Here is an 18,080-nt window from a genome sequence, read left to right on the forward strand (position 1 = left end):
TTGGTGGTGGTCATTGTGGGGTGGGGTTTGGGCCATTTTGCCAGGGTACACAGAGTCCCATATAAAGGTAAGGCCCCAGAGGCCTATGTGATCCCATGTGTGGGATGGAATAGGGAAAGACCTGAAAGGGTCAAAACAGGACTATGTTTAAAGGTAGTCCATCCTTATTAGGTAAATCTTCCTGGAAATGTAAACAAAGAAATAATCAGACTAGAGAATCCTCAACAATTTGTTGAGGACACAGCTTCTTGGAAGTAGTCAGAGAGAAAAAATTAAAAAAAAAAAATTAAAAAAAAATCAGCACAGACAGAACTGTTACTTCAAGAGTTTATTCCAGCATTCAACAGTTCCAGCTGACTGAAGAGGGTAAAGGAGATGGAAAATCCAATGGATGTGATGGTGGCAGGACCAGTCTCAGATCTCCTTTGCAGTAAAGTAAGTTCCCTGATCAGAATCAAAGATCCAGGGTGGGGTGGAGGTCGGTGGGTGGGGGCAGACAAGGGGAGAATAAGAAAGACACATGTTCTATGAGAGCTTTGATTGTGGGTGTCATGATGATACACTTTATTGGCACAGCGAAGTCATATCTCAAATAGGTATTAACCACTATAAGGGCAAGCCTCTTGGCCTGAAATGGGAGAAGGCAGGCAATATAATCAATTCGACAGTCAGAAGTAGATCAGGGGACTCATAGAATTGTACTATAATGATCTTTCAGAAATGGGGCATATTGATTGAAATGAGAACCTTTGGGCAAAGTAACAGCATTGTCCATACTTAAGGGCACAATATGGTACCTCACTTACTACAACATGGTATCATAACCCACTTGTCCAGATTGACATCACTGACTCTCCAACCTCTATTATCCACATAAGGGCATAAATTTGGCCAGTCAAGCAGAAGTTGCATACAGATGGCGACATTTCCTATAAACAACAATGTGTGTGTGTGTGTGTGTGTGTGTGTAGGCATCGGGAAAATGTCTTTAGTGGTCTTGACCTCAAAGGGAACTGTTCAGTCCTCTTCTCTCTAATCTTAAAACAACTCAGCTAGAGCCATGGTTACTGTCCAGGAATCATTATTGCTGAAAGTCTATCTCGCTGGCTTAACCCCTCAAGGCCATAGGTACACCAGAATAGTGGCCTCCAGTGCAGCCCAATGGGAGAACTTGCCAGTACCTCCATCTTGTGCATCCCTTTATTATAGCTGTTAACTGGGCAAAATAACATTCCTCAAAAGCCAAATCTTTATGGGTAGGGGCCCAGGGGATTAGCAGAGGACATAGGGTGTTGGGACTTGGACTAGAGGTCTCAGTTTCTGGCAGAGTTGCAACTGTTCATAAAGAACACTAACATCCAAGGGACCTAGATAGGTGCAAGCTTGAATGCATCATTTCACTTTATCAATGGAAGGTTCCTATGCCCTACTCATCTTGATAGATTAGGGTCCATAGCACATTACCCAACTCATAACAGGCAATTCTGGGCAAAGGGTGATAGTATGACCTTAAATGTTCAGTAGCAACTAGAGGCTATTAGCAGATAAGCAACTGCTTTTCTATTTAAAAACACTTTTTTCATTAAAATTTTGTCTTCTTTCCCTTCTCCTCCCAATTGAGAACAAAACAAAAATAAAACTGAAATTATTATTTTCTATTATATCAATAACCAATTATTAAATTAAGATTAAGGCTTTTTCTATTACCTCATTCAGGGACCAGCCCCTGCAAGTCACCCAGTCTCTGGAGAACATTGGTGATATATAAGGTTGCCCAAATCCTCTGGGAACGTGCTTTTTGGGTAGGATCTCACCCAACTAAAAGACCTTACTTCTGTTTAGAGTGTAAACAGGATCAAATCTAGGTGAATTCCAGCCCGAAAGCATTAAGCCCATTCCTTGTATCCTTCCATAGGAGTTTAGGGTAACCAGCTCATGAAAGAGTGGTCTGGGTAGAGATGGACTCCTTTGTCCAGGTTGCTGGAGGTGACTGAGTTTCATGATTAAGCCCCATTCTAAGCAGGAGGAGCTGAGGGCTGAAAGCCCTCCACCTTCTCATTTAAAAGTCCTCTCTCTCATTAATTGTTCACCAATCAGGGTTGCTTTTTTACCTGTCAGGGGTACCCCCTTTTCTAAAAGTATATTAAGGCATTCAGTATCTCCATTAGGTGGAGATTTGGTTATAAACCACTGACCACCAATTTATTGATTATCAGCTAGCTTAATTAATAAATTGATTATTAATTACCCAGAAACTATCTCTTGGGCTTTTCATTTGTCTCAAAATTCCCGTCACAAACAGGTATAGTCAAGCAAAATAAATTTCCATATAGGCCATGTCTAAATATGTATGTGTGTGTGTGTATGTATATGGTTTTATCTTATTTTGTACTTTTTTACCACTATATCAGGAGATGGGTAGCATGTTTTATCATTAGTCCTCTGGAATTGTGGTTGGTTATTACATTGATCAGAGTTTCTAAATCTTTCAAAGCTGGTTAACTTTACAATATTGCTGGCTGTATAAATTGTTTTCTTGGTTCAGATCACTTCATTTTGCATCAATTCATACTAGTTTTCTCTTCTCAGGTTTCACTGAAACTGTCTCCATCATTTTTTTTCTTTTTTGACATTCATTTTTTAAAAGTTTGAGTTCCAAATTTCCTTCATCTCTCTTGCCCCTCTTCCACTTACTGTGAAGGAAAGCAATATTGTATCAATTATACATATGAAGTCATGGAAAACATATTTCCTTATTAGCCATGTTGCAGAAAGAAGGAAAGAAAGAAAGAAAGAAAAGGAAGGAAGGAAGGAAGGAAGAAAGAGAAAAATCAAAAAAGTGGGAAAAAATATGTTGCAATCTGCCCTCTAAATTCATCAGTTTTTCTCTCTGGAGGTGGATAATATTTTTCATCAGGGGTCCTTAAGGATTGTCTTGGATCATTGTATTGATCAGAGTAGCTTAGTTTTTCACAATTGAACATCGTCACAATATTGCTCTTACTGTGTACAATGATATCCTAGTTCTGCTCACGTTACTTCACTTAAATTCATATAGATCTTCCCACACTTTTTCTGAAACCATCCCTCTCATCATTTCTTATGGCACAATTTGTTGTTCAGTCATTTTTTCAGTTGAATCTGACCCTTCATGACCCCATTTGGGGTTTTATTTTGCAGAGAGAATGGAGTGGTTTGCCATTTCCCTCTCCAACTCATTTTACAGATCAGAAAAATGAGGTAAACAGGTTTAAGTGACTTGCCCGGGGTCACACAGCTAGTAAATGTGTGAGGCCAGATTTGAACTCAGGAAGATGAGTATTTCCAACTCCAGGCCAGGCACTTTATCCACTGTGCCACCCAGCTGCCCTCCACAGCACAACAGTATTCCATTATGATCGCATATCACAACTTGTTCAGCCATTCCCTAATTGATAAGCATCCCCTCAATTTCCAATTCTTTGCCACCACAAAAATAGCTACTATAAATGTATTTATACATATAGATCCTTTCCCTTTTTCTTTTCTCTTTGGGATACAGACCTAGTAGTGGTATACGCACAGTTTTATAGCCCTTTGAGCATAGTTCCAAATTGTTCTCCAGAAAGGTTGGACCAGTTCACAACTCCACCAATAGTGTATTAGTGTCCCTATTTTTCCACATCCCCTCCAGCATTTGTCATTTTCCTTTTCAGTCATGTTAGCCAACATGATAGGTATGAAGTGGTACCTCAGGATTTTAATTTGCACTTCTCTAATCAATAGTGACTTAGAGCATTTTTTTTCTTCATGTGACTATTGATAGTTTTGATTTCTTCTGAAAAATGCCTATTTATATCAAATAGGGAATGGCTTTTTTTTTTTAATAAATGTGACTCAGTTCCCTATATATTTGAGAAATAAGGCCTTTATCATAGAAACTATATCTATGACATCTTTTAGTAATATATAGTTTCCCTTATCTCTTTCAATTAGGTCAATTTTTGCTTTTGCTTTCTATGTGATCATGATTGCTACCTCTGTTTTTTTTTCACCACAGCTGAAGCATAACAGATCCTGCTTCAGTCCTTTATTTTAACTCTTTGTGTGTCTTTATGTTATGTGTCAAGTGTGTTTCTTGGGAAAAAAACCATATTGTTGGATTCTGGTTTCTAATCCATTCTGTTATCTACTTCCATTTTATGAGTGAATTCACCTCATTCACATTCACAGTTATGATTGCAAATTGTATTTTCCTCCCAACTATTTTCTTCTGTTTCTCTTTTCTTCTCTTTACACCCTGTCCCTACTCAAAAGTCTGTTTTGCTCCCCCTTTCAATTGTTATGTGTTCTCCTTTTTCATTTTTGAAACAAACAAATTTGGTTTTCTTCTCAACCTTATGAAACCAAATTAGCCGTTAATTTTACTCTTTTTAAATAGTTTTCAGTTTTATTTATTAATTTGATATTTTGCTTTCAATTTTAATAATTCCTTCTTTAATTTTCAGAATTTCTTTCATTGGGGACTTTGGATTTGTCATTGTTCAAGTTGTTTTAGTTGCATGCCCAATTCATTCATTTTTTCTCTCTTTTGTTATTGAAAGCATGTAGAGATATATATTTTCTCCTAAGAACTGCTTCAGTTTCATCTCATGTTTTCTCATTACTGTAATTTTATTTGATGAAATTTTCTATTGTTTCTATAACTTGTTCTTTGGTGTATCCTTTCTTTAGAATTATGTAATTTATTCTCAGATTACTTGATTACTTTTTAGTCTTTCTTTTAGGGTCTTTTATTCAATATAATTTTTATTGCATTGTCATCAGTAATTGAAGTATTTCAATTACTTCAAGTATTTCAATTGAACTACTTCAGCTTTTCTACATTTTTGGACAGGTCTTTTATGTATTAATACATGGTCAATTTTTGTAAAAGTGACAGGCACAATTTAGAAGTATATAATTCCTTTCTAGTCCCATTTAGAAAATGCCTAAAGTTCTACCTCCTTCCTTAACTTCTTTCTTGTTTAACTGTTGGTTAGTTTATGTAGGTCTGAAAGGGATATATTAAGGTTCTCCCACAATTACAGTTTTACTATCTACTTCTTCAAATCTGTTCATCTTTTCCTTTAAACACTTGGATATTATGTTATTAAATGAGTATATAGTAAGTATTGATACTGCTTGAGCAAATAAAGGCATCTATGGTGGCTTCAAGTGTATTTCCTTGCTTATCTTTTTATTATGCCCACATTTACTGTAGCCTTATCTGAAAGCATGACCCCTGCTTTTTTTTTTCAGTTCACCTGAAGCATAGTAGATTTTGCTCTAGTCCCTCCCTTTCACTCTCTATGCATCTTTGCATTTCAAATGTTTCTTATGAGCAACATATTGTTAGATTCTGTTTTCTAATCCATTCTGCTGTCTTATTCCTTTTTATGGATGAGATCATCTCATTCACAGTGTGAACTTACCTCTTTCCTATCCTTTTGTATTTTTTCCTCCCTTTGCTCCCAACCCTTCTTGACAAATAAGAATAAAAAAAGTTTGCCCGATGGTCATGATTTATAAATTTTTTTTTCTCTGTTGTAGCTGTTCTTTTCCCCTTTAACTTTCTTTACTTTTAATCATTCCTTTACATTTTTCTCTTCAACATTTTAGTTTATTTTGCTTGTGATTATTCATTTACCTATTCTGTACTCCTCTTTAGACTCCATCTCTCCTTTTCTTGTCCTTGTCTCCTTCAATTTCCCTTTTGAGTTCAAAGCATTTCTATGATTAAAAAAAAAAGCTCTGTGTATGTCTATGTGTGTGTGTGTGTAGTTATGTTCAATCTTCCTTTATCCAGTTCAGATTAGAGGATCAAAAAACAAAACAAAACCAAAAAAAGAAACAGATTAGAGTGAGGATCAACAGATTCCTTTTGACCCAATCCCTTTCTCCATGATTACACACTTCTTACTTTATGTGATATTATTATGTGATAGTGATTTCTCTCCCCTTTCTTCACCAGTATAGTTGTCTGTCCTTCCTATATTTGTCTTCTCCTAAGGCCATCAAACAGTATAAAACTACTAACTAGTCTTCTTATTTTCACCATCATCTATCACCTTTAAAGATATTAGTGTTCTAAGAAGACATCTGTTTCTTAATATTAGCAGATAAATAATTCATTCCTACATAGTCCCTTCCAATTAAACAAACATATCTATATATCCATGTTTTTCTTGGTGCCTGCATTTTCCTTTGAAAATGTCTATGAGGAAGAGAGAGAATGAAGCTGAAACCCATTTGTTCAGGACGGGGCTGGACGACCTACCTAGGGTATGCAAAGGTGACACGGGACTAGAAACGACGTCAGCCGCCCCACACCTCCAGAGCGCCTCTTCCTTCAGCCCCGTACAGAGCATGCGCCTTGGCAGCCATTGCCTACGCCTCCTCCCCCGCCTTGTCTTCCCAGAGTTCCCTGCATTCGCTGCTGTTTCGGCCCGGGAGTTCCCAGAGCCGCCGCCCTCCTTGCTGCTGCCGCAGCTGCCGCCGCCGCTGCCCCTCCTTCTGCGCCTCCTCCCTCCGCTCCTCCTCCTGCTGCTGCTCCTCCTCCTCTCTCCTCTCCTCCTCTCCTCTTCTCCTCCTCTTCTAGTGCCACTGAGTGAGGATCCGCCGCCGCAGCCTTTACTGTCCCAGGAACCATGGTAAGGTTGGCCGCGGGAGGGGCTGGAGACCGGGAGTCGGAACGGCGTCCATGGCCTCTGGACCCCGGCCGGCCCCTTGGGCCCACTGCCGCCATTTTAACCTAATTTTAGCCCCCGCGGGGTCGTCGCCCCCAGTTCTTGGCCCTGTCCCATCCCCCACTCCGGTCCACCTTGCCCATGCTGCTGGGCCCACCGGACTGATGAGGCTCAGAGGTCGCGGCCCCCACTCGTCTCTGGCCTTCCCGGGTGGGGCGCCGGGCCGTGGGGGTCCCCTCCCCAGACCCTCCTGAGCGGGGCGCGGGGGCGAGGGCTCCCCGCTGCCCGTTAGAGTTATTGGCCAAAGCGCCACGATCACACCAGAGGTGGTCTTGAAATAGTTTTTCGGAGAGGGAAACTGAGGCTGGCGTTGTGCGCCAGGCGGTGAGCCGGGACTCGCGGTCCCTGGCCCGAAGCTTGGTTCGGGGCGTGGCAGCGGGGGCCGCCTGGCTACGCCAGGCTGGAAGCCCCTGCATTTGCCCTTCAGTTTCTCTTTCACACTGTCCTTACAAAAAATGTGGAGCCCCCAAAGTCAGAAATGGCTCGAAATGTAAAGGACCCCCTCCATATTACCTCCTAGGAGGAGACGAGGAGGGAGAGAAAGGATTTAAAAAACAAAACAAAAAAAAACCTATCCTGGCTAGAGCCCTCTGTGATTCTCCGATGTGGACTGTTTGGCTTTAAGGAGGAGGATCATTTGTTCGTGCCTTGGGAAGTTTGCTCTTGATTCCCTCTCCTTATGTGGAAACTGTACCGGATAGGGTGATTCTTCCCTCCCCCTCTCCCCACTTAAAGTATGGATGCATTAATTGTAACCCCAAAGTTTTGGGTTTTTTTTAAGGACCCGAAATGTTGACATGTAAATACCGAACGTATTTCTGCTGCTGCTTCTTCAACCCTGACATCACTAAGTAAAATAAGAGATATTTCAGAGTGGGACAGTAATTCTTGATTTATTTGTCCTTTTACCTTAGTGTTTTAATATCCTTAAAAAGTTGATAAAGCAGGAAATTACATCTAGATAGGTTGGCCCTCCTGATGTACCATCTGTTTAAATTTTATGACAATACTTGATGCTCAGACTTCTAATGAATAATCCTCTTTGGGAAGTCATTTCTTTTTATATTTCATTAGTCATACCCCAGTAAATAGGTGTTTAAAATCAAAATGCTTTCTTTAACTTACTGTTCTTTGTTTATTTTTAGGCTTCTGGAGTAACTGTGAATGATGAAGTAATCAAAGTTTTTAATGACATGAAAGTAAGGAAATCTTCTACACAAGAGGAGATCAAAAAAAGAAAGAAAGCAGTTCTCTTCTGTTTAAGTGATGACAAAAAACAAATAATTGTAGAGGAAGCAAAGCAGATTTTGGTGGGTGACATTGGTGATACTGTAGAGGACCCCTACACATCTTTTGTGAAGTTGCTACCTCTGAATGATTGCCGATATGCTTTGTATGATGCCACATACGAGACAAAAGAGTCTAAGAAAGAAGACCTAGTTTTTATATTCTGGTGTGTAAAACCAAAAGAAAAAAAAAACATTTTAAAATGCAAGTATTGTTGTTGACATAGATAGTCTTGCTCTTGTTTCTCACATGAAAGGGATTGAATAATTATTTTTCTTCTGTAGGGCTCCTGAATGTGCACCTTTAAAAAGCAAGATGATTTATGCTAGTTCTAAAGATGCCATTAAAAAGAAATTTACAGGTACAAACAATAAATATTTTGCATATAGCAATTATTGTTTCTTCTTAACAGTAAGGTAATGGACATTGTGATTGTCTTGTTTTTTAGGTATTAAACACGAGTGGCAAGTAAATGGCTTGGATGATATTAAGGATCGTTCAACGCTTGGAGAGAAATTGGGAGGCAATGTAGTAGTTTCACTTGAAGGAAGACCTTTATAAAATGACAGTGAAGTGCCATCTGGAAGTAGCTTCCATTTTTGCAGCTCCATCAGTTGGAATAGTGTTAGGTTTTTGTCCCTTACCATACCTTCCCAAAAAACATAAAGGAAAAGTCAGTAATTTAAGCAGCCTACCAGTGATTGCCATTAGACTGTTTCATCCTGGTAGTTATATGTAGAACATAGGAATGCCTTCACATCACATTTTAGCCAAAACAAATGGCATTATATGCATCCCTTGCAGAACTAAGATGAATATGATAGTCAAGATGAATAGCTTAGAAAACTGCAAAGGATTAAGCTAATTGAATGCCTTGAAAGTATGATCCACTGGTCAGATGCTAAACTTCATTCAGTATTACTTAGAGTTGCACTTGATTGCAGTTCCTGAAGTTCTTGTGCTTTGTACACCTAACCTGCCTTTAACACGCCTGTTGTGACGTGGCAGCGTGTGTGTGTGTGTGTCACACACATATATATATACATACACACGCAAATGTACACACATACATATACATACACACATAGATGTGTGTATATATTTATATGTGTAACTATGCATTGAAAGCACTTTTATGTAATAAGGTTGTACCCTTCAAAAAGGAATGCCAATTAAGTTGTCATAACTGTCATCAAATTATTATAGTACCTATAGTACCTCAGTGTTCATTCCTGTTATCTACATATCTTCCTAAATGAAGTAGTTAATGCCTTTTTATTTTCCATTGAATGTACACTACAGGAGTAGGAGTTAAGTGTTTACCATGTGAGTCTTGCAGCACTAAAGATATTTTGAATAATGTTATAATGGCAATTTCTGTATGAAAAGAGCCTTAAATGGAACATTGTTTTTGAGAACAAACTCCCCACCCCTACAAAATTGGCCACGTTGCAATAAAACTTGTGGCTTATTACAGAATGTTGCCTTGTTTTCTTTGGAAATATAGTTTAAGTATGTTTCTGCTAAGTATATTTTGAAAAAATGTTATGTGGAAAGTATTGTAAAGGTAAACAATTGTTCATTTCAACACAGCTAATTTGAGATTTTCTGTATAGTTGTCAACTTTCATGACTACTATACAGGTTTTGGATTGGAAATCCTGCTTTTAGCATATAGATACTAAATTAACAAATAACTCTGTTATGCAGCAATGATTCTATAATACTTCAAATTTGAAAATCAGGAATTTTTATACTTTTCCATGATTTCTTAGTAATTTTTTGTTAAAATACAGTAGCTACATGTGTTGTATTATGTATTTATATTTCAAGACAGTTATACAGTAATGGGCAGTCTTTGTCTCTCTTTGTTGTGAAGGACAGAGCTTGTGAAAACAGTGTTTCTCAGAAGAGTGTAATAATACTCTTTTAGGTTTGGGATTCTTTCATAAGTTGTTATTAAATTCTGCACATTAAATGAAAAAGATTTGATAATCAAGTTTTAACATTAGGAATGGGATTTGGTAGAGTTCCAAAGGCTACTCCTTATAGAGAATTTGATCTGCCCTGTGTGAGCAGTTCACTGTTAGCCAGAGCTATTTATGGCAAACACATGCTTTTGTATCTTGTCATAGTTATCCGCAAATGGCAAAACTGGACATGATTCTACTTCTATGCAAAAAGGCATGCTAATTGTCGGTTGAAACATAGCTGTAAAGAATACTTTTTATGAGGAAAAAGCTGAAAAATACAAATAAACCTTTTTTATTTTTACAAACAATGCATAAGCAAAACTGATGCTTGAATGTAATTAGATACCTTTTCCCTGTATTTTGGAATTTTTTCAGAAGAAAACTATAGGTTACTTCTCAGACAATAAGATATCTGTTTTAAATTATATGAATGGCTTGGGACTTTGTACAAAAGTACAAAAGATTTTATTTCAGGCTTCTAGCTGTTCATTTGAATTATTCTGGTCATTTTTAATGCCTTTTTGGCAAGGCCAAACTCTCCTAAGCAGAACATCTAAATACTGATTTGCTTAAATGATATAGCTGTTACTGTTAACATGAAGTTTTTCTTTCATTTATTTCCTCTTTCTGCTTCAAAATAAGAGGCAGTTAAATAACTTCTGTAACAAAATTTGACTTTGCTTCTTAAAATTGACTTATCTACCATCAGAATTATATATAAGGACTTGATAATTTTAGCTTATTTTTGCTTTGTGCTGTTACGTGATTGATTTGTTACAAACCAAGAAAACTTGACATATTGAAAGCATGTTAAAGTCATTTCACTCATGAAACATATCTTTGACCATGATATATGAAGCAGTTGAAATGTGCTTATATAAGATTCAGAGCACTGAAAATATCTTAAACAGCTAACATTTCAAAGAGGCATAACCTTTGAGAATTAATGTGAAATCTGACTTGGAACGATATTTTCTTTTTGAAAAGGCATGTTGTAGAAGTTATTTGGTAAATTAATAGGATCGTAAATCTTGAACTGGAAGAGAGCACAGAGGCCATCTGGACCACCACTTCATTTTACATTTGAGAAAACTGAGGCTTAGGGAAGTTGTGACTTGCCCAAGGTCACAGGTGGTATCAGAGGTAGGATTTGAATCTTCATTCTCTTGACTCCAAAGCCAGTACTTACTTCATTGTACCATGCTCTCAGCATTATTAAGCAAATACAGCTTGGCACTTTTCCCAAACTGGCTGTCAGCTGTTGTTTTCTATCTAAAATAGCAGTAATCTTACATTGTGATTTTGTATATTCAGCATAGTGGAAGTCTGTTAACCTTGGGTTTCACTGTTTTGTATCCCCTTGTAAACATATTTACATAGCATCTCCTGCTTTGGTAAAGCAAATTGCAGTCCTCGTGGAAGTGATTTTTTAAAACGTTTTTTTGTTTACTTTGATCTTGATAATTGGATCTAATTTCTTTTCCTCCAATTCAATAAACCTTTATTAAGTACTTATTATGTACGTGGCAATATACTAGGCAGTGGTAAAACAGTGACAAAAATAAAACATCCCTGTCCTCCCGGAGCATATGTATATGTAAGCTCCTTGAGGAAAGGGATTTTTATATACCATGTACGTTATATATCATATTTGGATTGCCAGTTTTGGGGAAATAATAACTGACCTTCATATAGCATTTTAAGGAGTTTTTATTGTTTTTTAAAATATATATTACACGACTCATTTCTTAAATTGTCTCATTCCCTTTAAACCTTCATTTATGACAGAGAATTATGCAAAAAAAAAACTGATCATGATTATCTGACAATGTATGTGACATTGTGCCATTAAGAGGAAGATGTTTTATTTCCTATCTCAAGAGCTTGACTTTGTGTCATTGATCTTATCATTTTTGTTGTGACAAAAGTGAAGCAGTACAGTATGGTGGAAAGAGCACTGACTAAAGTGAGAGGACTCAGGTTCAGATACCTCCTCTGAAGCTAACTATAAGACCTTAAAAGTCCCTAAATGGCCTTTGAGAGCCCTGCCAGCTCTAAATCTATGATCATATCATCTATCACTGTATATTTTATTATTTGGTTCTGCTTGTTTCTTTCTTAACCAATTCATCCAAATCATAGGATCATAGCTTTAGAGCTGAAAAGTACCCTGGAGGTTGAGTGGCAGAGCTAGAAAGTGTGAGGTAGGACTTAAACCCAGGTCTTCTGACCCCATGCCTGTAGGTTCTGTCCTCTATGCTGCCTTCTCAGTGACTTTTTATGATAACATCTTGAACAGAAGTTCCCAGAGAATCCTTGATAAAACTACAAACAGTCTTTGGGTACGTCTATTCCTATGGCAAAATCTTCACGTGTTTCCATGAATTCCTTTTGTCTTTTTCCACTGTGCAATATTATTCCATTACATTCATTTACCTTAATTTTTGCAGCTATTCCCCAAATGATACTCACTGTTTTCACTGCTGCTATTCAAGAGTTTGCTATGAATATTTTGGTATATATTATACCTTTATTTCTGTCTTTTGAGTTGTATCTCTGGGTTGGAGGACATGGCTAACTAGTCACTTTTTCTTTCATAATAGCGAATTGATATCAAGTTGGTTGGACTGATTCATAGCACCACCAGTAATGTAGTATGCCTTTCTTTCCATTGTCCCTTCAGCACTGCAGTTTTTGGTTATTTTTACTAATGTGCAGGATGTGGGATGAAACCTCAGCGTTGTTTTAATTTGTATTTCTCTTAGTAGTAATTTGGAACATGTTTAATATGGTCCGTTATAGTTTGCATTTCTTCTGGATGCTATTCATGTCCATCCTTCTGTCAGGGAATGAAGGGGAAAGGAAGGGAATAACCATTTGTATAGTGCCTAGTATGGACTAGACACTGCTAGGCACTTGACAGATATCTCATTTAATCCTCACAACAGCACTGTGAAGTAAGTGCTATTATCCCCATTTTACAGTTGAGGAAACTGAAGCAGGCACACTGGGAAGTGTCGAGGCTGGATTTGAACTATGGCCTTCCTGACTCCAAACCCAGCACTTTGTCCACTGTGAAATGAGTCCATTATATATTTATGTCAGTTGCCCATATACCTTGTGTGTCAGACTTTTATCATTAATATTTGGTGCAAACATTTTTTTCTGCTGTATCTGGTGGTTTCTTCCTAGTCATCATAGATGTGGGTCAAATTTTTTTAATATACAAACTTTTATATTCAGGTTTTGAATCTTTTTAATGGTATTGCTTAGTCTTAATCTAATTTCTAACAAATTGCTTTCAGTTTTCTTTGCCGTACTTAAAAATAAATAAATAAATGAATGAAGGTTGGGGAGGAGCCCTTCATTCAGTAATTTACTATATTTTGGGGTTTATCAAACACTTGTGGACTGTTTTGATTTTTTTATCTAGTTCTCAGGCTTCAGCCTTGGATTACTTCTATCATCTTGCCTTTTCTACTACCCACATGCTGTTGAATGAAGGTAGAGAAAATCATGCAATTATTTTGATTGGGTCTACTACAAATCTATGTTACAGAAATTCAACTGGGCCCTTACTGCTGCTAGATGATCCTTTTTGAACTCACTATCCCAATTTCCACTGTGACTCTAATAAACTCTCATGATTCCCCATTGATCCCTCATGATTCCCCATTCCTCCACGCTCCCAGCTGAGAATTTTGCCTCATATTTTGCTAAAATTGAGGTCATTTGCCAAATACTCTCTTTTCTCTCCATCTTGTAGAACTAAGATGACTTACGCCATCTTCTCCTCCTTTACCTCGTCTCACACTAAGAAGTAACCCTTCTCTTTACTAAGGTAAACTACCGCACAACCTAATCGATCCTGTCTCCTTCAGCAGATTCCTCCCCTCATCTCCCTTCTCACTTACCTTCAGTCTGTCTCAGTCTTTTACATCCTTTCCTATTGCCTACAAACATATGCATATCTCATTCTCAAAAAACCTTCACTTGATCTTTTATCCCAGTGAACCATCATCCTAAATCTCTTACTCCCCTTGTGGCTAAATTCCTTAATAAGGCCATCTACGGTAGGTGCTTCTGCTTCCCCCTCTTTATCTTCTGTATATTAACTAAAATCTGGCTTCTTACTTTACCGTTCAAACAAAATTACCAATGATCTCCTCCTAATCACCAAATCTAATGACCTTTTCTTAATCCTTATTCTTGACCTCTGCAGCCTTTGACACTGCTGATTGCCCTCTTTTTCTTGATACTTGGTTTTGGGTCACCAACTCTCCTGGTTGTCCTACCTACCTACCTACCTACCTACATACCTACCTACCTACCTACCACTTCTCTATCTTCTTTGATGCCTTCTCACTCAGGTCGTGTCTAGGGGTATTCTTCCCCAGGGTCTGTCCTGGGCCTGCTTCTCCTTCTATATTATTTCTCTTGGTAATCTCATCTCCTCCCATGGATTTAATTACCATTTCTGTGTTGATGATTCTCAGGTCTACTTGTGAAGCCTTTTACCTCAGCTTGACTAACCTTCAATCATACATCTCCAGCTATCTTTCAGAAATCTTGAATTGGATGTCCAGCAGACATCTTAAACTCAACATAAAGTTGAACTGTGCTGCTCCCCTAAACCCTCTTTCCTTCCAAACTTCTCTGTTACTGTCGAGGGTATCACTATCCTTCTAGTCTCCTCAGGCTCACAAACTATATGTCACCCATTATTCTTCACTACTCTCCCTCACCCCCTATCCCCAATCTAATCTGCTGCCTGTTGATTTCACCTCTGTAATCTCTCAAATACTGCCCTTGATACTGCCACCACTCTAGTGCAGGTTCTTATCACTTTGCACCCGGACTATTGCAATAGCCTGCTGATGGGTCTGCTTGTCTTAAGATTCTGTCCACTCCAATCCACTTTCCATTCTGCTGTCAAAATCATTTCCTAAAGCGCAAGTATGACCATGTCCAGACTCAGTAAAATCCAGTAGCTCCCTGTTGCCTCCAGAATAAAATATAAAATCCTCTGGCATTCAAAGTCCTTTGTGTCCTACCCACCCACTCCCATCTTTCCAGTTTTTTTTGTGTCTTACTGCTACCTTCCACCCCACCCTCCTCCATACTTTTTGATCTAGGGACACTAGCCTCCTTGCTGCTCCTCAAATGGACACAATTTTTTGGCCCCAGGCATTTTCTCTGGCTATCCCTCATGCCTGGAATGCTCTCTTTCCTCTTCTCTGCCTACTGACTTCCCTGGATTCCTTCTAGTCCCAACCAAAATCCCACTTTTTTTGGGGGGGGTCAGTTGGGGTTAAGTGACTTGCCCAGGGTCACACAGCTAGTAAGTGGCAAGTGTTTGGTCTGAGGGCAGATTTGAACTCAGGTCCTCCTGACTGTAGGGCTGGTGCTCTATCCACTCTACCACCTAGCTGCACCTAAAATCCCACTTTCTAAGAGAAACTTTTCCAACCCCTCTTTATTTCTGGTGTCTTCCTATTTAACCTGTGTTTAGCTTGTTTGTATTTATTTGTTTGTTTTATTTTTCCCATTAGGTTATTGCATTTTTCAAGGGCAGTGACTGTCTTTTGCCTCCTTTGTATCCCCAGTACTTAACACATTGCTTTGCGTAGGCACTTAATAAATACTTATCGAGTGACTGACTTGTTTTTTTGTCTCCAAATAACTTTGAGAGTATTGCTTTATAAAATAGGTCAGATAATGCTGTCCTTTTCAGTAGTACTTATTATTATTTCCCTTGAATTCTAGACTTTTTAATTCTTTCAAGTGAATTTTGATTTTTTTTGTTATATGATATCCCTCTTTATAATTTTATTGGTGTAGGACAAAATATTTTTTTTTTACTGTTTTGACTTAGCCAAACCATGACAGTAAATACCTATATACTTATTTAAATCTAACTTTATTTCTGTTGAGTGTTTTGTAGTTGTACTTACATAAATGGGGTGTGCGTGTATGTGTATCTGTGTGTCTGTGTCTGTGTCTGTGTAGGGGTTACCTTCATGATGCTTTATGTTTTCTATAAGTTATTTTGAATGGAATTTTTTATTGTGTTTTCCTGATTTTTTTGCTACTGCTTTATAGCACTACTGATGACTTTTGTGGATTTCTTTTTTCATAAGTTTCTTATTATTTGGGGTTTTCTGAGTACACTATAATGTCATCTGAGTGAATGAACAAATGAAGCATTTATCAAACATTTACTATGGGTAAAGTACTGTACTAAGCTCTGGATATACAAAAGAAAAGAGTCCCTGCTTTCAAGGAGCTCACGTTCTAATGGGGAAGACAACATATAATGGAAGATTTCACCTGCAAGTTGGGGATAATTCTGTCTCCTCTTTGTCAATGTTTATACCTTTACTTTTGTTCTTGTCTTATTGTTATGGCTAGCAATTTTTGGAACTATGTCAAATAATAGTGGAGATAGGGGCATCAGTGCTTTGCCTTTTGTACTGGGGAAACTTGACAGTATTTTTTCCACTGCATAAAATGCTAGTTCTTAGTTTTGAATATATGAAAATCTGTTTAATATTTGTGAGTGAGGAAAATAATCAGGATTTATAGAAATAAGAGGTTAATTAATAATAAATATAGTATGAGTTCTAATATATTAGATAATAATACCACTTTTTATTCCCAGAGCCCTTTGACATATTTCTTATTTGGCTCTTATAACAGTCTATTGATTTGGGGTTGGGGTAGGTAGATAAAAATATTTTCTATTTTGTTAATAAGGAAACACAAAGTTCGGAGAGATTATGATAAACCTAAACTCTAATGTTAAATGATAGAAACAGTATTTTTGAATCCATATATTTTTAGGCACATAATCTAGTTCTTTTTCCATTGTAACATATACATTTAAAATTCCATATTCCATGTAGACTTAAAATTGTCAGATATGTTGAATTTGAGTTCTTTTTGAGAAATTGACTACTTTTGAAATATGTCTCTGGGAAAAGGTTTATCTTTGATAATATAAAGGAAAACTAATGCTTTTCTCTTTATGTTATTTTAGACTTTAAAAATTAGATCTTTATCTAATTTTTTTTAAAGAACAAATACAGGCTATATGAAGCTCAGTATTTTTTTTGTTTCCTTGTTTAGAATTGTGTATATGCTTTGAAAAGGTTTTATGTCTTGTCAACCTTACAGAGTTCGTTCTAAGAGGGTACCCCAAGGATGCCTGGGAAATGTCATAACAAGAAGAGAGTGTCATAACAAGATAGTGTCCATAAAACTGAGATAAGAGAAGCATAATTAATCAGGATAATGTCCATAGTGTCTGGTTCAAGGTACTGTTTCTCATCAGTCATAAACAGAAGAATGTTCCCAGTCAGATTCATATGGTCTTGACATAGCAAGGAGAATTTTGAATTCACTCAGAGAGCATGCAAAGCATTATGGTATGTTAACTCAGAGTGGGCCAAAATGTATTTTTCTGCTTGGTCAATCCAGGTTTTCAGCCTTTTTCAGGTGAGAGGTGGCTTAAGCTGGTTCATAGTCTGTATGTTACTATTTGAATCCTTGGGACACTTTGAAAACTAGCCAGCTCATTTATGTCATTAAGTTCCTCAAAAGATGCACATTAAAGTTTAAGATTTAAGATTTCCTTCAGCAGGTAGATGTAGTTTGTATTTGTAAGAAAATAATATAGCTTAAAATTCAGGGAGTAGTTTCAGTGTGGCTAATAATCTCAAGAATATTCCTAAATCTTTTCCCTTTAGGTAGCTGTTAAGGATTAACCCTTTCCATTTATTTCTGCCAGCTACCTCATGAAAAGTATTTATCAAAGGATTAGACTTCTGTGTTCTAGATTCCTATTAGCTTCCTCATGAGATTCAGAGCTTTAAGGTACTTGAGAGAGTGTGACCCCCCTCTCATATTTCAAAAGAGAAAAAAGACCTAATTGACCTTATGTCTTCTGATTCCAAATTAAATGTTTTATTTTTTAAATTGAACCATGCTGCCTCTCATTAAATAATGATTTTACACTGTGTCATGTAATGAGTTAATGATGATACATTTTCATT

The 18,080-nt window shown here is 37.4% G+C and overlaps 1 protein-coding gene across 1 annotated transcript; it reads left to right on the plus strand.

The window, feature by feature from the left end:
* The first annotated feature begins 6,562 nt into the window (after positions 1 to 6,562).
* Positions 6,563 to 9,533, plus strand: CFL2 (cofilin 2). The gene is made up of 4 exons (XM_027861105.1): positions 6,563 to 6,671; positions 7,913 to 8,220; positions 8,339 to 8,415; positions 8,503 to 9,533. Exons 1-4 carry the CDS (start codon positions 6,669 to 6,671, stop codon positions 8,613 to 8,615), a joined length of 501 nt encoding a protein of 166 aa, XP_027716906.1. The 5' UTR covers positions 6,563 to 6,668; the 3' UTR covers positions 8,616 to 9,533.
* The last annotated feature ends 8,547 nt before the right edge of the window (positions 9,534 to 18,080 follow it).

The sequence above is a fragment of the Vombatus ursinus genome, unplaced genomic scaffold (genome assembly GCF_900497805.2).
Source record: "Vombatus ursinus unplaced genomic scaffold, bare-nosed wombat genome assembly UNPS02014449.1, whole genome shotgun sequence".
NCBI classification, from domain to species: domain Eukaryota; kingdom Metazoa; phylum Chordata; class Mammalia; order Diprotodontia; family Vombatidae; genus Vombatus; species Vombatus ursinus.

What these genes read in the sequence shown, in the direction of transcription:
- CFL2 (XM_027861105.1), top strand. An exon ending in GACCTAGTTTTTATATTCTG is followed by an intron (nt 8,221 to 8,338) that starts GTGTGTAAAACC and finishes TTTCTTCTGTAG; the next exon opens with GGCTCCTGAATGTGCACCTT. An exon ending in CATTAAAAAGAAATTTACAG is followed by an intron (nt 8,416 to 8,502) that starts GTACAAACAATA and finishes CTTGTTTTTTAG; the next exon opens with GTATTAAACACGAGTGGCAA.